The sequence below is a fragment of the Poecilia formosa genome, unplaced genomic scaffold (genome assembly GCF_000485575.1).
Source record: "Poecilia formosa unplaced genomic scaffold, Poecilia_formosa-5.1.2 Scaffold697, whole genome shotgun sequence".
In the NCBI taxonomy this organism is placed as follows: Eukaryota; Metazoa; Chordata; class Actinopteri; order Cyprinodontiformes; family Poeciliidae; genus Poecilia; species Poecilia formosa.
The window spans coordinates 18,169-37,809 of record NW_006800636.1 but is presented as its reverse complement, the minus strand read 5'-3'; the positions used below and the strand labels follow the sequence as shown (position 1 = coordinate 37,809).

At 42.5% G+C, this 19,641-nt stretch overlaps 2 protein-coding genes across 3 annotated transcripts in view; both read right to left on the bottom strand.

The window, feature by feature from the left end:
• Nucleotides 1-12,824, bottom strand: part of LOC103130926 (polyserase-2-like) — a 16,577-nt gene extending 3,753 nt beyond the window's left edge. Inside the window, exons 1-10 of the mRNA XM_007542455.2 lie at nt 12,811-12,824; nt 10,731-10,809; nt 8,168-8,188; nt 7,382-7,544; nt 4,271-4,542; nt 3,861-4,009; nt 3,529-3,781; nt 3,183-3,354; nt 2,336-2,589; nt 782-879 (exon numbers count right to left, since the gene is read on the bottom strand). Of these exons, the coding sequence (XP_007542517.1) occupies nt 782-879; nt 2,336-2,589; nt 3,183-3,354; nt 3,529-3,781; nt 3,861-4,009; nt 4,271-4,542; nt 7,382-7,544; nt 8,168-8,188; nt 10,731-10,785 (1,437 nt within the window). The 5' untranslated portion in view covers nt 10,786-10,809; nt 12,811-12,824. The remainder of the gene's footprint in view (nt 1-781; nt 880-2,335; nt 2,590-3,182; nt 3,355-3,528; nt 3,782-3,860; nt 4,010-4,270; nt 4,543-7,381; nt 7,545-8,167; nt 8,189-10,730; nt 10,810-12,810) is intronic.
• A 329-nt stretch (nt 12,825-13,153) lies between these two features.
• kat8 (K(lysine) acetyltransferase 8) lies at nt 13,154-17,992 on the bottom strand. 2 transcript variants are annotated; one of them, XM_007542453.2, is made up of 12 exons: nt 17,617-17,992; nt 16,841-16,915; nt 16,583-16,761; nt 16,458-16,511; nt 16,214-16,378; nt 16,004-16,093; nt 15,796-15,936; nt 15,467-15,560; nt 14,554-14,704; nt 14,204-14,358; nt 13,825-13,923; nt 13,154-13,631 (listed from the first exon to the last, which is right to left on the bottom strand). In XM_007542453.2, the coding sequence occupies exons 1-11, from the start codon at nt 17,921-17,923 to the stop codon at nt 13,859-13,861; spliced, it is 1,476 nt and encodes a 491-aa protein (XP_007542515.1). In that variant the 5' UTR covers nt 17,924-17,992; the 3' UTR covers nt 13,154-13,631; nt 13,825-13,858. The 2 variants fall into 2 exon arrangements, with proteins under 2 accessions (XP_007542515.1, XP_007542514.1); XM_007542452.2 differs by lacking the exon at nt 13,154-13,631 and having other exon boundaries at nt 13,767-13,923.
• Nucleotides 17,993-19,641: the final 1,649 nt, after the last annotated feature.

Below are 19,641 nucleotides of genomic sequence, written 5' to 3'. Positions count from 1 at the left end.
TTGATTAATTTTGTGATTGTACAGCACTTTGGTCAGTGGTACTGTTTTAAAGTGCTATATAAATAAACTTGCCTTGCCTCTTTTCGCTAGTTGTTAAGCTAAACCTACAAAGTGCAAATGAGAGCTCTGCTTAGAGGAAATGACACACTAGGGAACGCCCTCTTTGGGGCGTAGCTTAGACAGAGCCCAACAAAAGAAGCTACTACATGTTGCTTGTTGCCATTTTGATTGTTAGTTCTTAGAGTAGCAGCTGTATTTTGGTATTAATAAATGGGATTCATGAATTCAACTCTCTGACTCTTCTGTAACCTCATACATCAAGAACTCAGCATGGAGAACGGATGATTCTCCTTCAGGGCCAACAGATTAAAGTGGCAGTGGATCACATTTAAGATTATGAACTATGTCTTCCACAGGAAATCACGACTTTGTGTTTCCTCTCATAAAATCACAGCTAATCTACTTGAACTTTGTTGTTAGAATCAAATGAAATATACAAACATGTAACAGGTGTAAATACTTTGGTAAACTTGTTGGAAACACATTTTATATGAAACATGACAGAGATTATGATCTTAAACTGATAAAGAAGATACTAATGCAAACCTCAGAAACGCCATGCAGACAGAGCTCCAGAAACCTGAACCTTGACCTTTGACCTAAAGGTCAAGGTAAAAAACCTTCAAAGAGATGAAGTCTTTGTTTCCTGAGGGACGTTTTGTCCCTGTGGACACTCAGTGTCCCTGCAGGTCAACAGGACAGAGGTCAAGCCGCCACTCACCTTCTCCAGAGTCAACTCTGTGGTGCAGATGTTCTCCGTGGAGGAAACATTTTCACAGGTTAGCACCGACGTCTGAAACTCCTGCAGAAGCTCCTCGACTGAAGTCGTGGGACATAAAATGTCATTTCAGATGAGAGCTCTAGAAATCTACCCAGATAGCACATGACGTTAAATCAACGTTGAATTATAGTTAGAATCGTTGATTTTTGGTTGAAGTCGACAAATGACGGTGGATCAACCATCAAACAACCATCCAATCAAACCATTGAAACTGTGTCATTGAATCAACGTTGTTTGGTGGTTGAAATCTGATGTCTGATCAACGTTTGATCAATGTTGAATCAATGTCAGCTGTTTTGCCCCACCCTTCCCCTCCTCTCCTCCTCATCAGAGCTCTGGGTCAGAGCATTTTATTAGTGAGCGGTTCTCACGTTTAAATTAACCACTGTAGAGGATAGACGGTGCTGATTCCTTTCTGTACATTTTCTTACTTGTTCATAAAAATTCTCACTGACTGTTTGATATATGGACACAAAAACATCTACAACGTACTGAGTGGAGCGGTCCACCCCTACGTTTACATGAGTGGGATGTCCCAATCACACAGCTGCTTCGCTGTTGGCTTGTTGGCAAAAGATGTTAATTCAGTGTTGAATTCTGATCACAAAGGTTGAATTTATGGTTCAAGTCAACGACAGAAGCTGGATCAACCATCAAACAACCATTCAATTCTAGCCAATTAACATCCAGTGATTGAAATGCCAACATCAAATCCAGTGTTTTTCAGCACCGGTCCTCCAGGCCCTGCAAGTTTTAAATATTAATTTAACAGTGAGTGTACATGAGGAACTATACGGTTTGTATTTGTTCTCAGACCTGTAACCAGTTCACTGTTTAATCTTTCAATGTCTTTCAGAACTTTTCAAATGTTTATCATCTTTCTAACTGGCACCTTCCTCACTTTTATTTTTGTGTTTTTCAGCCGTTGCTCTGCAGTTTGACTGAAAGCCGACTGACTTGAAACTGTCAAGAAGTGGCTTCATTATGCGCCAGAACGAGAGGAAGACATCGCGAGGAATCAAAGTGACGCCAACCAGAGTCAAACTGGGGTTACCGCAACTTGTCCTGTTTCCCTGGTTCATACAGTACAAAGCTTAACCTCATGGACTCTGTTCTTCTGTGGACAACAGACAGACTGTGGACAACCCATGTTGTCATTTTTAACTTTTTGTACACAGTTTACCCATCATCTGCCAATAATATAGTGTTTAACACCAGTGAAGAAACTTTTAGTGGCATGTTATGATGTAGACCATCAGACCTAAAAATGTACATAAATCCGTAGCTTTCATTCAATATAAAATCAACCCAAATCTGCATGTAGATCCACATTCAGATGATGGTTGAATCAACATTGATATGTCAGTTATGGTTGAAACCCTAACGTTGACTCAACATACAAGTCATCAACCACTTTCAATGTTGATTCAATGTTGTTTCAGTCATTCTGTGCTATCTGGGTAGTGTCTGAATCTGGAAGACTTGCAGCCTCACCTCCTCCTCGCCCAGAGCTCCAGCCAGCAGCCCAACAGTTGGATCCGACCGGGAAGGTTCTGCCGCTGTCCAGGCAGATGGGTTGGATGTAGTTGTTCAGGGTGGGGCGTGTGGACAACTGAACCAGTGCGATGTTGGACCCAGTCAGGTTGCTCATGGTGATATTCGACACGTTGAATGACGACTCAAATGGGTTGGACCCATTCTGCTTCAGACGACCCAAAACCACCGTCCACTCAGACACATTAGGAGAGCTAAGGCAAGAAGATTAACTGACTTAGGACTGAAACTTAAAAACATTGGATATATAGCAACCTGCAAATCTAAAGTGAATGTAGAAAACATGCAGGCGTAGCTCCTGTCATCCAGAAAAATGAAATCCAGAAGCTTCAGCAGAAAGAAGCTGGACTTCTTCTCTCCATTCATCTTTAATTATAACTCACACAACTTCCTGAACATGAATTATAAGCAGATTTCTACAAATCCTGATCATGTGAGGTGTTCATGTAAAGATGAGCTGGTTAATGCCACAGATCCAACAGAACCAGTTCTGTGGTTCTTTTGCTGTCTATGTTTACATGTCATTGATCAACTCTTTGACTAGGGCAGTCTCAGGACTCTGGTAACCATGGAAACCAGACTGAAAGTTGTTAGAGCAGTTGGTCATTGTTAAACTGTAACTGTTTAACTGTTGAAACACTTTTCTCAATGATTTTCTGGCCGGCCCAAATGGAACCACAGGTCTCGGCAGGCTGGGCCCTGGACATGAGGACCAATGCAAACACACCAGTACCAGACCGGCCCACCACTGGTAGCAAAACTACCGGTGGGATCTTTTGTGACTCACTCTGAGAAGCAGGCAGCGTTGCTCAGGACGTACTCCATGGACACCAGAGTTCCTCCACACTCATGCTGACCGTTCTTCTGCAGACTCGCCATGGACGGCCACTCGCCAGCTGCCACCACAGAACTACCTCCCAGAATGCGAGAGTTCAGTGGAGCCTGGCCGCAGTATATTACTGGGAGATTAAAGCACAGTCGCACTTCAGAACACATTTTAGATAACATCTTTAATTATAACTCACACAACTTCCTGAAGATGAATGACAAGCAGATTTTTACAAATCCTGGACATGTGAGGTGTTCATGTTAAGGTGAGCTAGCTGAAATGTTATGGATAGAAGAGGAATTACTAGGTGTGGGGGTCGGGATTGGTGGCACGCCAGAGCAGGAGACGCTCAGGTCGCTGTTGGTTCCGGTAGATGTGTAGGTGATGAAGCCCGGCTGGTTGGTGGTGATCTGGGTTTTGATCCAGCTCTCATACTGGGAGACTCTGGCATAGACTCCTGGGAAATTTGGGTTAGCACAGCCAATGCCAAAACTCACAATTCCTGACTGAATCCAGCGGCCAGCTTGTTTGCTCACCATCGGACCTCCTGAGTCTCCCTTTAAAAAGAGAAACGTGTTGGAGGAGATGAGATGATCTGCTGGATGAAACCAGATTCTAACAAGCAAAAATAATCACCTGACAGGAGTCCTTTCCTCCCTGCAGTAATCCTGCACAGATCATGTTGTCAGTGATGGTGGTCGGTGCATAGCCGCTACATTTACACTGTCTGTTGCCCACAACTGGTATCTCCACCTCCATGAGGTTTTGAGGAGATGGAAGAGGAGCTGAGGAGACACAGATTCAGAGTACAACAGTTTAAAGGTTCAGTCCTTGAAAACATTTCCAAACCGAGGAAGAAATACGGTTCAAACTATGAGTTTGGTAAACAGGAAGGACAACATTAAGTTTTGTTAGTGATGAACGTTCTCCATTAGGGTGTGAAAAACAAATGCACAGGAAATGTTGTCAAGGAAACACAGGTGCACTTTAGCCGAGTAGTCAGAGGAGAGACTACTGTGGCGTTAATCAGTCATTTAAAATCTCACCACCAGATCCAATGTTGCCCCAGCCGGTGACCCAGGAGTTGACGCCGCTGTAGAAGGTGCTGCCCGCCGCCGCCAGGCAGACCGGCGAGATGTAGTTGTTGAACGTTACGGCTGAGGAGAGCTTTATCAGGGCGATGTCGTTGTCGTCAGTGGCAGCAGAGTATTCAGGATGAACAATGATCTGCGCTGCTGTGCGAATCTGTTCGTTTGGGTTGCTTCCCTCCTGACTCTGACGGCCCAGATACACGCCGCTGATAGGGACTGCGTTGCCACTGAGCCCATCATGTTCAGAGACAGAAAAGTCAGCAGTTTCAAAAACAAACCAGATACCAAGCGATGGTAATTCAATATTGAATTATGGTTAGAAAGGTTCATTTTTGGTTGAAGTCGACGATTGATGGTGGATCAACCATCAAACAATCATCCACTTCTAGCCAAGTAACCAGATTCATTAAATCAATGTTGTTTTGTGGTTGAATTCTAACGACTGAAAGTCCAACGTCTGATCAATGTTGAATCACTGGCCCGGTCCGGTGCTCAGCGCCCCTATGAAGAGTGGCTCAGTCAAAGTCACATCAGGGGTCAGGGGTCAGAACGGCCCTGGGTCGTAGCTTCACATCCAAAATGGCGGACTGGTCACCGTTTGGCTTTCTGCTGCTAAAAACTACAACTTGTTTAAGAACAACTAGAAGAAAATATTCTAAATGTGCAGTAAAGGTATTTCTGCTGGAGATTTGTTTTGTGACTCGTTGAATACAGAAAATTCAATATAATCCCTCATGTTCAGTGAAACCAAAATTATTTCAATACTTTATTCGCTCTGTGAACTTTGCCATATTTCTAAGATGGAAAAAATACACATTAAAATGTTCTAATAATCAATTTATCTCTGTGTGACTTGATGTTTTTAACCATCTGGTTTATGCAGCTAAAGGTTAGTTTGGCATAAAGTGGAGCTAATAAAGATCAAGTTCAGGACAAACATACGGCAGATATGAAAAATAAAAATGTCCTTTTTAAAAGAAACTGAATGTTGACTTTATGAACCAAAAATGTAACAATAATTCATCAGTTTTCTCCTCTAGTCTGAGAAGAAAACATTTCAAAATCATGTTAAGAACCAAGCAGCTTTCTATTCCACCGCCATAAAAAACTTGATATTAGTTCAATAATTGTGTAAAGTTTCCCCTTTAATGACTTTCTGCTAAATTAATTCTAAAATATCAATTCCTGTCGTTTTGTGACTGAGATTTTGAGACAAACATTTTTAAACTGTAGCTTTTCATTAGTTTTTAGAAAGTTTTCAAAAGTGGATTTTACACAATAAATCTATTCCATCTTTAAGTTTTATTATAAAATTTGATCCAACAGGGATGAAGAGTTGAACTATGACATATTTAATCCTAAGTTTTATTCACAAATATTGCTTTCTAAAAATCAGCTCCATTTTTAAAGTGAAATAATTTTACATCACCAAACTTTATTCCAATATGTTAATATCTTCATTTAAGGTTTGAAGTTTGTCTTTCATTTGTGACATTTTGTTTCACTTTCCTCAGTTTGTTGTTCTTTTTTTCTGCTCAGTTTATCAAATCAAACCTTTTATCACTAATGTGCCTCATCATGATCTTTTCTTTGAATTTTCTATAAAGATGAAAAAACAAAACATTGCCATTGAAATCATTTCCAATCACTTGTTTTTCCTTTTTTAATTTGATGTGCTTAGATGTGCCTCTGACCCCGAACAGCTGATTCACATGGTTGCATGACCTTCTGCAGCCATCAGTCCTGCAGAAGGCTGTTAATCACCACAGATTGAATCCAGGTGCAGAAGAACCACTGATCTAAACCTGCCGATTCTTGGGTTGGTAACTGGTTAAACTGGACTATTACTACTGGTGCAGGATCTTTATCAGCATATTAATATTTTTGAATGAGTTTAATCAACTTATTTGGACATATTTGTGGTTAATGGAAGATTGAACCAGTTATTGGATAGAAGTTTATCCTGTATAAACTGTAAATAAGTTTTCCAACTACAGTACAAATCACCTTTTGCTCTATTTTTCTGTCTGTTAAATCAACCCTGATCCTCCCTGAGTTTTATCTTTAGGTTTACTGATAAACAGCCTTTATTTTAAATATTGATTCCCTCATTTTAACATGAGTGCAGCATCATAAATGCTACATTACGCTGCAGCTTGATGGGGAAATGTTACTGTATATGTCAACTAACACTAAGATAAATAATGAATATTCATTAGTGTGTCCTAATTGATTTAACTGAGTGTACATGGGGAACCGTACGCTTTGTGTTGGTTCTATAACCACTACACTATTTAATATTTCAACATGTTTCAGAACTTTTCTAATGTTTTTCATCTTTCTGACCGGCGCCTTCCTCACTCTTATCTCTGTGTTTCTGCAGTTTGACCCAAAGCTGACTGACTGCAGTGGCTCCATCAGGCGCCACAGCGGGAGGAAGGCACCAGTCAGACCTGTTAGTCCAACTGGTCCTGGTTCCTGGTTCATACAGAACAAACTGAACCTCCTGGACCTTCATGGACAATAGACTGATGTTCTGACAAAAAGGAGTCCAATATGTTTACAGATCTATGCCTGTTTTCTAAAATAAAATGTTATGTTAATGCCATGTTGTATTTTTTTAAGTTTATGTTCACACATTTTTGGAAATATAGTAACGTAAGATAATTATGAACGACATGATACCATCATCTGCCAATAAAATAATGTTTTACACCAGTGAAGAAACTTTTAATGGTTTGCTATGATGTAGACCTAAAATGTACATGAATCAACATTGATTCCTTAACTTTCATTCAATATAAATCAGCACAAATGTGCCTGCAGCTCCACAATCAGATGATGGTTAAATCAGCATTGATATAGTGTCAGTTATGGTTGAAACAATAACATTGATTCAACACGTGAGTCACCGACAGCTTTCAACTTCGTGTCAATATCAGCCTTTAACGTTGTTTCAGTGTTGATTCTGTCATAATTTTCTATCTGGGAAACCAGTTTGAACAGTAAAGTTGTTTTCTTCAGACAGAAGACTCCTGCTCAGATCAGAAGGATTAGATTTCTTACAGTGGGACACAGTGAGCTGCAGTCAGAACCCACAGGTTGTTGATCAGAGATCCTCCACAGAAGTGGCCCGAGGAGCTGTGCAGACTGACCTGCCAGGGCCACGACCCTTCAGGAGCCACCGCTCCTCCAACGATCCTGGTGTTCAGGGGTGGTTGACCACAAACTGAGGACACAAAGACATCTCATCACTTCTGGAGAATCTGCAGACCAGGACAGGAAATCGACTGAAACGTCATGGCAACCTGACATGAATGCAGAGCCAGGTGACCATGTAGGAACCTTTTAAAATAAATGGAGTAGATTTACTGCAATGTACTTTTTACTTCTGCTTGAGTCCAATGTCTGACTCCTCCACCAACCTGGAGTTACTGCACTGAATGAAGAACCAGGATGTAAAAACCAGTGATGTACCAGAAGTTTACTGGAAGTACTGGGTTCAAAGGTTTTATGTTGTGATGAACTGAGATTAGTTTCTTTTCCCTGAACTTATTTAATATTGATGTCATTTCTTTTATTCACAAGAACCTAAAGATCATGTAATATTTTGTCTGAGTTACACAGTAATACTGAAGTACTCAGTACATCAGTAGCTTTGGTTCCAAATACTATTTTCCTCAAGTATTTTCTTGGTTTATCACGTTTAACGTGAAAGTGTTGATGGTCTTAGTCGCCTCTACATGAATGTCAGAGTTTGGATCTGGTTTTCCTTGAAGGACTCGATCAGAAAACACCAAGAAGACCCAGACAGGAGAGTCAAGATGCAGGAACTCAGAAAATTTCTCCTACCTGATAGCTGAGAAGAAGATTCTGAAAAATGAAACACAGCAACAAGTTAAACACACAGGGAGTTATTTTTATTTAATTCTTTAATTTCCTACAGAAATATTATTATGAACTCAACATGATTTATCTGAACTCAGCTTTTAGAAATTCTGGTACCGGATCCTGCAGAACCAAAGACCCATCCGAAGATCGGACTGGGTCATGGCCTGTTACCCGTACACGTCAGAAGGTCGAGAGAGTGGATGGATTAACTTTGACCTTTAACCCTCTAACTGAGCCCTGTAGAGATTTTGGTCATTTCTCTGAGCTTCATGCTCTGACCTTTGACCTTGGGCTGAATCTGGTGGAATATCTAAGATGTTTTCCTCTCTGGAGAATGGTGGACCTCAGATGTCTGGAGATTCCCTTGCAGTGAACAGAACCTTAAGATCCACCAAGCTCCACCAAGCAACTTCAAACTGGCAGCAGGTGAGTCTGGGAACCAAAACCGTCAGGACCGGCGGGCCCCAGGGCCCCCGGGCCCCCGGGCTGGGTTCTCCCTAGGCACTAGCGACTGGACCTCAGCGAGGGTCAGACATGACTCCACCGCTCTGATCCAGGATGCAGACAGATAGCAGGTGGATCGGGCGGTCCACGGGTCAGAACCATCTGGAGAACTCCCCCGCTCTGCCTCGCTTCACCATCCTCTCCTCTCTGCAGTGAACCATTGGGACTGTAGAGAGGAGAGGATCAGTTCTCCACCCAGGACGTACAGGTCAAAGGTCAGGAAAAGGTCAGCTACCATCTCTGCAGACCCCACACATCCTGGACATGAACTTGTTTAGACTTTTGCTTTCAGGGAGCGCTAAAAACTTGAACAGATGTCCTTAATGATCAGTTTTAAATGTTGACCTTGTGACCAAATCTAAAATCATCCTTCACTTTTATCCTCAGTGACAGTTTGATTTCACTCTAACCAATGTGATAAACATCAACATTACATAATCTATTCTTCTGACTAGGATGGTATAGATTTATCCAAGCTCTCTTCCTATTGGCTGATCAGACCCTCATGGTGGCTCCTTCTCCAACAATAAACTTTTTTTTTTTTAGCTCTAGTGGCCTTTATTTCATAGTTAATTGACAGGAAAGTGGGTAATGAGAGAAGGGGGAAGACATGCAGCAAGGGTTGCCAAGGCCGGGAATCAAACCTGTGACAGCTGCATCGAGGACTCAGGCCTCCATATGTGGGTTGTGCTTAACCCCTGCGCCACCACAGCACAACCCAACAATAAATGTCTGATAAAAGTTAAACCTTTAAGCTGCTTCAATTTCTTTGCATTGAATTTTCACCTTTTAGCCATAGCAATGGTCTTTAGAATCAATTAATTTTTACTTTAATCTTAAGAAAATAAACTAATAATAATAAAATAATGGATCCAATTAATCAATAATTTAAAGCAAAGTGAAAGAATGATCTCAGCTGAGGCTGATTGTGGTGCTGAATTCTGAAGTAAATGATGTATTTTAACATTAACAGCTGCGACCAATCCCAGGTTAACGAGCAGATAATTAATCATTAATTAATCATTAATCATCTTTGCTATTGCTGATGTCTTTCCATCCTGGCATTTTCATCAGTTGCAGCGTCTTTGAATGGTTAACCTGTTTGACTTAAGATGAAACTCAGGAATGTTTCCTTGTGTGAAGAACAGTCTTTATTTGTTCTAGGAAAAATATTTGCTTTAGTCATTTGGTTCGTGAATAGAAACCAGATCCTGACAGACGAACAGAACCGGTTTTATATCTGTCTTGGAATCCGTCAGCTAGTCTCTCATCTGTTCTTGGTAATAATTTTGTTTAAACAAACAGTCGTGTATTTAGAGCATAATAAGCTTCATATCTGGTGGTCATGGTGGCAAATGTTCATTAAACACCTGAAGTTTCTCCTTCAGCCTTTAAATGTCAAAAACAGCAGAAACTTTCAGATTCTGACTAAATCAATCTCTGCACATTTATAAATATGATTTATCTTCACATCTATGTTAAAATATAAGGCAGACAATACTACTTTATTTATAAAGCAAAGAACAAAAATTAAAGCAAATAAAACATTTCAATATACAACTGATAATGATCAAAAGTTCAAATAAAATAGGAAGTAGCAACAAGAAAACAGAACATAAAGAAAATCCAAACTGTTTAATAATATTATGATGATTTTTTATTCTAATTTTAGGTCAGAGAAATTTTTTTTCAGACTCATTCAGGGACTTTTGATCCAATTTCAGAAAATTTTAGCAAAAACATTTTTCTCTGTTACGCAGAGAGCTGCTAGTTAAAAACTACATTTTTACACAAAATCTAAATTTTAGCTCCAACCTAATTTAGAAATCAGAAAATTGATTCTCTACATGTTCATGAATAGAAAATTCATTCAGTGGGAAAAAACTTGAACTTATTTATAACCAGGAAAACCCTTTTTCTGTTTGACAAAATCAGAATAATTTGAAGATTAAATGCTGTTTTCTGACATGTTGTCACAGGTGAAGCTGATTGGTGGAGCCGATGCAGGTGAGATTCCTACCTTGAGTAAACAGAGTCAGCAACGCCGCCACGCAGATCGCCTTGCAGAGCGCCATCTCTGGAAGTTAGCATCCACTGCTCTGCTGCAGGTTTAAGAACACCTGGCCAACAACACACCCCCACCTGTCCCTCCTCCCAGCACACACCTCAGCCACTTCCTGTCTGCAGGCGAACTTCCCCTCAGCTCCAGACTGCATGTGATTTATTGACAAGTTAAACACACCAGTGTTTTATTTACACACCAGATGGAGAATAAACGTAGGCGAGTTTAAATATGACCGACTTAATCAGACCAGCTGGACGCAGCAGGAGGGACATTAATCTTCTGATAACACATAATTATCAAGAGATATTTTCAAATTTCCTGTCGACTTAAAGAACATTTGAACTCAGAACCATGAGGGGGCGCTGGATGATCACTGGGCCCATAAGTTTACTGGGGGAACCCAGAACATGGTGGTGGCAGCTTCATGCTGCAGGGAGTGAAGATGTGAGAACTAAAGGAAAAAAATGAGCCAAATTCAGAACAAACAAACCTGAATGCTAGAGGCGAAAGACTCGGTCAGAAGTTCATCTTCCAAAAGAAAAACAAACGAGCGTGAATGTTTGGTTCTGTAGGCCAGAATGACGCAGCATTTTGATGCTGCAGAACCACAACGTCATTCACTGAGAAGAATGTAAGCATCTTGCTCATTACACACACACACACACACACACACACACACACACACACACACACACACACACAGCATGAGTCAGCAGTTACTAATGTATAATTAAACCTCCTGACTGACAGCTTTCCTCTCATGTTCCAGTTATGTGTTTTTTTCTGCTCTGTGTGAAAACATCTCAAGATGAGTCATGAAGGAAAAGCCGAGTGTCTGAGTTTCAGGTTCTGGGAACTGGGCCGGTTTAGCAACCAACTATAAAGAACGGTTCTGAAAAGAGGATCAACGAGAGCCGGGTACCGGTACAGAACCAAGGCATGAAGGGAAAAGACCCGACTTCTCTGGTTCCTGGCAACAAATCCAACATCTTCCCATGTTTGAGCCGAAGCTCTGAAAGCATTTTGATTCCTCCAGATGATCTGATCTGCATGGAAACCAGTTTATCTGTGACCGACTGAACCAACCAGCTGCACTGGTTCTGCACGGCTGACGATGAACTGTTCTTTGTTCAGAACATCAGATAATAAAGCTGATTATATCTTCATCACATGGAGTGTTTGTGCGTAAATAACAGGTCATACCTCCTGTTTACCTCACAGGATCATTTCAGACCAAACTTCACCTTCATGTCACATCGTTACATAAAAACAGCAACTTTCATTGGCTAAAATCAGACATTTCCACCTGCAGAGAAATAATTATTAGCATCATAATTATTTCTATTAAAGTCAGAAGTTTACTCTGTAAAACTTTCTTCCTTCAATCTTCTTTGACTCATTTCTCCTGGCAGGATTGTGAATTAGTGAAATTTAAACTATTAAAGTAAATCCTGATGAAAGAGAATAAATGATCCAGGTCATTCAAAATAAAAGAGATGTTACCAAATCATTAGAAAGAGAAATTTCGAATGAAAAGAGTCCAAATCCTGATCCTGTGGAAACGACCCACTCCAGGTTTTATCCGCTCCTCTGGACCAGCAGGAGGCGCTGGAGGTCCAGGCTTTAATTAATATTTTAATTTATTTTAACAGGTTACAATAAACCATTAAGTTTAAAAAAAACTCTTTTCTCTTGGGAACAAGGAGCTGCAGCTGAAATGGATTCAACTAGAAACCAGTTAACCAGTAACTGGTAACCAGTAGCAGCTAACTGGTAACCTTTGTGCTTCTGGACCTGGACCGGCTTCGAGGTTCTGATTTCTGGGATCATGTTTTCCATGATGTCACACAAGGAAGCAGCGGCTGCAGATTTTGTAATTGAACCAATCAGAGGCTTTCAGTCATGACATCATCATCTGGGTTTTCCCCGGTTGCTGTATGTAAACTTATGACTTTGCTGTGGCGCTGACTTCACAGAACCTTTAACCGGGTCACGATTCCTGGAAACATGTAATTATTCTGAATAAACTAATTACGAGTCTGTTTACTCTGCAGTTTAACCTTTAACCTTTACTAGGAAACATTCTTCAGAAACCAAATGTTCCAGATCACATAACTGGTTCTGACCCGACTGGTTTATGCCGAGACCAGTTTATTATAAAACCTTCATCATGTTTGTGATTTAAACTCCCAACATGATTTATGACCCAGATCAAACCCTGACCTCTGACCTCCCATAGCTACATTTCAGTCATTATTTAGAGCAGCTTTAGAATCATGGCTGAATACAAATGCACACCACACTTTTCAGATTATTTTATTTAAAACCAGGAATCATTTTCCTTCACATTTTATGTTTTATTCTTTGTGCCGTTCTGTCACATAAAGCCCAGAATAATAAAATCAGAAGTTTAAAGGGTGCCAATACTTTTGCAGGACTGAGAACAGCAGGAGACTCAGACTAGAGCGCCCCCTGCTGGACATTACCAGGTATTAACGACAAACAGGAGATTTTTAAATTAACTTAAAACTTTTTAAATGTTTAAGTTTTAAACCTGAGATCTGCCTGGTGAGGAAGGGGTTAACGCCGCTGCCTCTTCAACTCCCTGCAGGGCCTCCATGTTGGGATCCAAGATGGCCGACGGCACTGCACCTTCATCACCGGAGGGCGGTGTCCTAGGATTCGGTTCTGGAGGTTCCGGTTCAGTTCCAGATGCTTCCCTGCAGAACCTGCTGACAAGCCATCGACCAAACGTGTCCTGGTCCGGTTCTGCCGGTCCGGTTCTGGGTGTTTTGCTGTAACTGGACCTCTGGGTTTTCGTCTCTCTGGACGTTGCTTTATAATTCTGGTTCCAAACTGCAGGAGGGTTTTGTTTTATTTCCAGTTTTTAATAATTAATGTGAAGAAAACAAACATTAAATTTTTGTTTGAAACGTGTCAATAAATGAAGAAAGAATTTTTATTCTGAAGCTTGAAGGAACCAGAACCGGGTTTTTCCTGAGAACATTTATTCTATGAAAATATTAACAGATTAATAACATTTATTTACAGTCCAGGTGATGAAGACGAGCAGCTCCTCTTCCTCACTTCTTCGACAGCTTGGCCTGTTTGTTCTTGGGAGGCGCCCACTTGAGACACATGGTGTCCACTGTGGACAGAGACAGAGGACATCAGAGACAGGAAACCGTTGAAGACATTTTACTGTCTGTCCATGTCTCTGCTGGACAGACAGAGGACAAGGTGTCCCCCTGCTGGACGCCATCAGGTTTAGAAACACGTAGAAACAGATCTAGATGTTTTTCTGCGTTTCTCCCAGCAGACACTTTCCATGCTCTTATTGTGAAGGTCAGAGGCTAGTCTTCCTGCAGGGGGCCGTCCCGTCCCGGTTTCCCACCCCCCGGTCTCCCACCCCTCGCCCCCCGGCTCACCTGTGATGGGCGGCTTCTTGTACTGGGCGCTCTTCAGATGCTCCTCCACCAGTTTGGGCGTGACACAGATGACGTGTTGGCCCTTCCAGTACTTCACCATGTTGAGCGACTGCAGAGTGCTGATGATGTCACTCTGAGTGATGCTGGTCATCTGGCTGGAAGACAGCAGCGGGTCAGCAGGTTCTGGTTCTGCTAGGAACCAGGTTGCTCGGACCAGAACAGAAACTATTTTAAATGTAAACACTAAATCGCAGTAAACAGCCGATCGTGTGATCGTCTCTGAGGGGTGCGCTGAATTTCTGAAAGTGCCCTGGCCGCAGCTCGGACCCCCCTCCCGGTGCGGGACCGACCTGAGGTCCTTGATGGACAGCGTCCCCCTGAAGTCCCGCAGGATCTCCAGCAGAACCCAGGACCAGTAGCTCCGGTAGCTCAGCTTGCCCAGATCTGACAACGGCTTCTCCGGCGAGCCGACCGCGTTCTCCAGCTTGGACAGCTCGTAGCCTGCAGAACCAGAACCAGAACCAGAACCAGAACCAATCAGGACCAAAGGGTAGAGTCCTACCTCGCCCTGAATGGACCCAAAACCAAAGGTGGATTCTGTGATGGGATCCGGACCATCACAGAATCCGGACCAGGACACGTTTGGTCGATGGCTTGTCAACCAATTAGCAGCAGGTTAACCTTATATCATTAATGCTATGATGACCTTTGACCCAGAAAAGATGGTTAGACACAGGACTTTCAGTTAAATGTAACAGCGCTAACAGTAGCAATGCTAACAGCACTAGCATCACTAACAGTACCAGTGCTAACAGTAGCAGCGCTAAAAGTAGCAGCACTAGCAGTAACAATAGCAGCACTAGCAGTAGCAGCACTAGCAGTAACAGTAGCAGCACTAGCAGTAACAGTAGCAGCGCTAACAGTAGCAGCACTAGCAGTAGCAGCACTAGCAGTAGCAGCGCTAACAGTAGCAGCACTAGCAGTAGCAGTACTAGCAGTAGCAGCGCTAACAGTAGCAGCACTAGCAGTAGCAGCACTAGCAGCAGGTCAGTTGTCTCCATCTCCTCGTTGGTTTTGTTGTTTGTTATGAAATTAATTTATGATCCATAAAACCTTCAGAACTATAAACTTTACATTTCTGAGGTAAAGAAGTTAAGTGGATTAAATTGTTAATATATTCTACAACTAGTGAGGCTCTGTAGCACCAACGGCTCAGGTAGACAGAACCCTAAAGCCAGCCCTGACCCTTGACCCCTGACTTACTGAAAGCTATGAGGAACTTCCCGTAGCCTCTGCGTTGGTACGGCGGCAGCGTCAGAATACACGCCACGTTGTTCCCATCTGGAGATTCTTTTTCCTGCAGAAACAAAACAATCAGACCTGATCATTACCATCATGGTGTTTTAATAACTCAAAGATCTGAGCAGAACCACTGGACCCGTCGGTACCAGAACGCCTGCAGAGCCTTCAGGTTGGCGTGTTGAATCTTAAACCAGCTGACCGTTGGTGATTTCACATCATAATTCAGATTTTATTCATTAAATCATCCGTTTGCTGCTGACTGGGTGAAAGTGGCCGAAGCGGTGGCGTACCTTGGAGAAATAGCCAACGATATGCGCTCCCTGCTTGGTGACTTCGGTCAGAATGTAGAAGATGAACGGCTCCACATCAAAGTAAAGCGTCTTATGGTCCAGGAACAGCTTGGCCAGCAGGCACAGGTTCTGGCAGTAGATCTGAGGACAACAGTCCAGTAAGACACCGCTGTCCCCAAGACGACCACCAGAGGGCGAGCGAGCTCACCTTGTGGTCCCGGCCGTCCACCTCATAGACGGAGATGTTGGTCCTGCGGTAGATCTCCTTCCCTGGAGGCTGCCTCCACTGGCAGTGAGACTGAGGAGGAGAAGGTCAAAGGTCAGCTGTGCTGATGAAACCGCAGCTTCTCCAGGCTGAACTTACTTTGACCCCAACAGCGTCATGTGACCAGGGTTCAAAAGCAACAGCTGGACTCACCAGGTGGTGTCTGAACGTTTTCTCGTACTTCATGTACTTCAGGCAGAACTCGCAGATCCAGAGCTTGGGCTGCTTCCCATAGTCCTCTGGGAACGGAGAGAAGTACCAGGCGTCGATCTCAAAGTTCCCGATCTGGATCTTATCCACGTACTTCACCTTGGTGATCTGAGGAGACGGAGGAGTGAGGAGGAGACCTCCACCCTAGCAGCCTATCGGGGTAGCACAGGTAGTGGGAGGTACGCACCGCCTCATGCTCCTTCTCCAGAGCAGCTGTAGTCGGGTCCATCTCGGCGTAGGTCTGGGTGGAAGAGAAAATTCGTGTTAGGTGAAACCGACACTGGCATCTCTGCAGACAGCAGGGGGCGCCACCTTCTGCACGTGGTTGATCTCATCATGCTTCCTCTTCTGGTTGCGCGTGATCTTCCTCTCGGGCTGATCGCCGAGGTCTCCGACTCCTCCAACCTCCGAGTTTTTCCTCACGGCGTCCTTCACTGTCTTGGTGAGCGCCAGCCGGTTCTTCCCCACCCACTCGTCCAGGCGCCGGTTAACTGCAGTCCAAACGTCAAACTCTCAGTCCCTCTCAAAGACAGGTGATGGTGCAGGTTCTGGTTCTGCTCAGATACTCACATCCCACATAGTGGACATAGAACTCCTCCCGGGCCTCCTGCTCGTTGAGGCGGGACTGGATCACCTCGGCCATGTCTACAACAGCAACACAGTCGGTCAGCTCCACCTCAACGCAGGAGCAACATCAGAGAACATTAGACACTCCCCACATCTGCACACACCTGGACACACTTCATGACTGAAATAAATATTTCTAAATAAAGCTTTTCTTTAAAGAGGACTCTGATATTTAAATTCATTATTTAAATAGCTAGATTTAATTATCTCATGGCATATTTAATTATTTATTTCCATATTCCAAAATTTCTATACATATTTAATTTATTGGTAAAATGGACTATTTAATGATGTATATACATTCAATTAATGGGACATTTACACATGTAAATAGTTATTGGGTATAGTTATTTAATTTAGTCACCCCTAATTCTATAACTAAGCTCCATTATAAATCTTTTAGCAAATTTATAGTCCAGATTTCTTAAAAGCAGCAGAATAGCTCTTCAGTGAGACTACGAATCGGACGCCAACTTCGGCCTCATAAACAAAAACAATTTATTTCTACAAAGACATTTTTATTCGTCACAAACTAATATCCAAACCGTTATATGTTTGAAATAAGCTTATTGTTCAGAGCGATGATTCTATGACAGCTGAAACACCTCTAGCTTAACATAAATATAAATTATTCTCGTTTTACATATTTCTGTCTCAAATAATGAAAGGTTTTCAGCAAAACTAAATCATAGATGGAGTTAAGCCATGTTTTCACATACGCCATGTTTTATCGGTTCTTTGACACAAATACGTCTCTCCAATTTCCACCGACACTTCTTGCTCCTTGCCGATGCCTCTATCGGCGCCTTCATCCGGTGTGAGCTGGTCACTCGAGCCCCCGGTTTCTCGGGGCCTGCACAGGCCCTCCGCCTCGTCCTCCTCTCCGCCGCTGCCGTTGGACGAGCACGCAACGGGAACGCTGCTGTCCAGGTCTCCCCGCTCGCTCTCCGTCCGGCTGGAATCCACATCCACGTCCATGCTGGGCTCCGAATCCTTGTTGTTGCTGCAGCTCTTCCCGCCAGTCATATTACTTGGACGACTGGAGCTACGACTCCGCGCAGCCGCAGATGTTGCCCCGCCCACAACCTAAACATGGGAGGTTCTTCTTCTTCGTTGATGTTTTTGTGGTGGTTGGTAACCATGTAAAAGCATCTTTACCGCCACCTATTGGGCTGGAAAGTATTACGGTATATACACACACACACACACACACACACACACACACACACACACACACATTATAGACCTCCACAATTTTTTTGTTTACAGAAATAAAACAGGTCAATGTCAATTACAAAATTAACCACATTGTGTTTTCTAAAATTGCTCGTAGCAGTAAAAATTAAATGCTACCACTCCCAGACCTAAAATCCATCCATATTTGTCCCCCCCTCCACTGGGTTTGCATGGAATGGTTCGTTCCTGCTTGGAGCTTCATGGTGATGGTCTTCAGCAGCAGTCAGTAGAAGACAAGATCAACTGTTGCAGTTATAATGCTGCTAAAAAGATTATAAAATCAGTTATTCAAAAAATAGAGACATAGAGAGAGAAAAAGACGAGTGTCTATTTATAACCCAGTTTTTCTCCGAGAGGTGAGTAGACTGTGTGAGATTATCAACCATTTAGCATAGTTAGCTTAACTACAGACTACTGTTTTCCTCCAAAGCATTTAATGAATTAAGGAAAAGAAATATCAACATATTCATATATTTAATTCTTCCCTGTACCTTTTACCACACTTGACAACAGGTGAGTCAGGCAGCAGCAGCTCTAACCACATACCAGCATAAACCCTCTTCCTCCCCGTCCCAGTGAAAAAACTGAGCAACACTGTGTTCAACGACAACCTAGTTAGCATCATTTCAGGGAATCCATAGGGATTTCTCTGTGTCTTTTTGTTTGTTTGTTTGTTTGTTTGTTTAAACAATTACACAACAAAAACAATGTATTTGTTGCTGACAGAAATTCAAACAATCTTTATAAAATGATAATGAAAAGGGTAAGGCTGTCTCCGGGGAACGGTACGTCAGTGAAATGGTTCCCCGTAAGTTTGTCTTGGTGTTTGAAGTGTCTGTGTTGTTGATGTCATTGTATATTTTAAATGTTGGAATAAACTCTGAAAATGTATGACATGGAGCATTGACTGACAAGATGCATAGATTTACTTTTTCAAGTCTGGGGACCAAGGACTTCTGCATAAACTCTCAAGTCCACCTGTGTGACAGTCATCCGCAGCTTTTCATGTTTGGCTGACCGATAAACCTTTCTGCCAAAAACTTCAACACCAAATGTCTGTTANTGGGGCCACCATGGAACCCGCGGACAAACCCATTTGGGGCCCATATTGGCAGCCCTCTTTTATCCCATATGGGGCCCACATGGGTATGCTGGCTGGGCATAGAGAGAGAAAAAGACAAGAGTGTCTATTTATAGCCCAGTTTTTCTCCGAGAGGTGAGTAGACTGTGTGAGATTATCAACCATTTAGGATAGTTAGCTTAGCTACAGACTACTCTTTTCCTCCATAGCATTTAATGAATTAAGGAAAAGAAATACCAACATATTCATATATTTAATTCTTCCCTGTACTTTTTACCACACTTGACAACAGATGAGTCAGTCAGCAGCAGCTCTAACCACATACCAGCATAAACCCTCTTCCTCCCCGTCCCAGTGAAAAAACTGAGCAACACTGTGTTCAACGACAACCTAGTTAGCATCATTTCAGGGAATCCATAGGGATTTC

What these genes read in the sequence shown, in the direction of transcription:
- kat8 (XM_007542453.2), bottom strand. Translation starts at nt 17,923, where the DNA reads ATGACTGGCGGGAAGAGCTGCAGCAACAACAAGGATTCGGAGCCCAGC. An exon ending in CTATGTCCACTATGTGGGAT is followed by an intron (nt 16,762 to 16,840) that starts GTGAGTATCTGA and finishes TTTGGACTGCAG; the next exon opens with TTAACCGGCGCCTGGACGAG. An exon ending in AGATCAACCACGTGCAGAAG is followed by an intron (nt 16,512 to 16,582) that starts GTGGCGCCCCCT and finishes TCTTCCACCCAG; the next exon opens with ACCTACGCCGAGATGGACCC.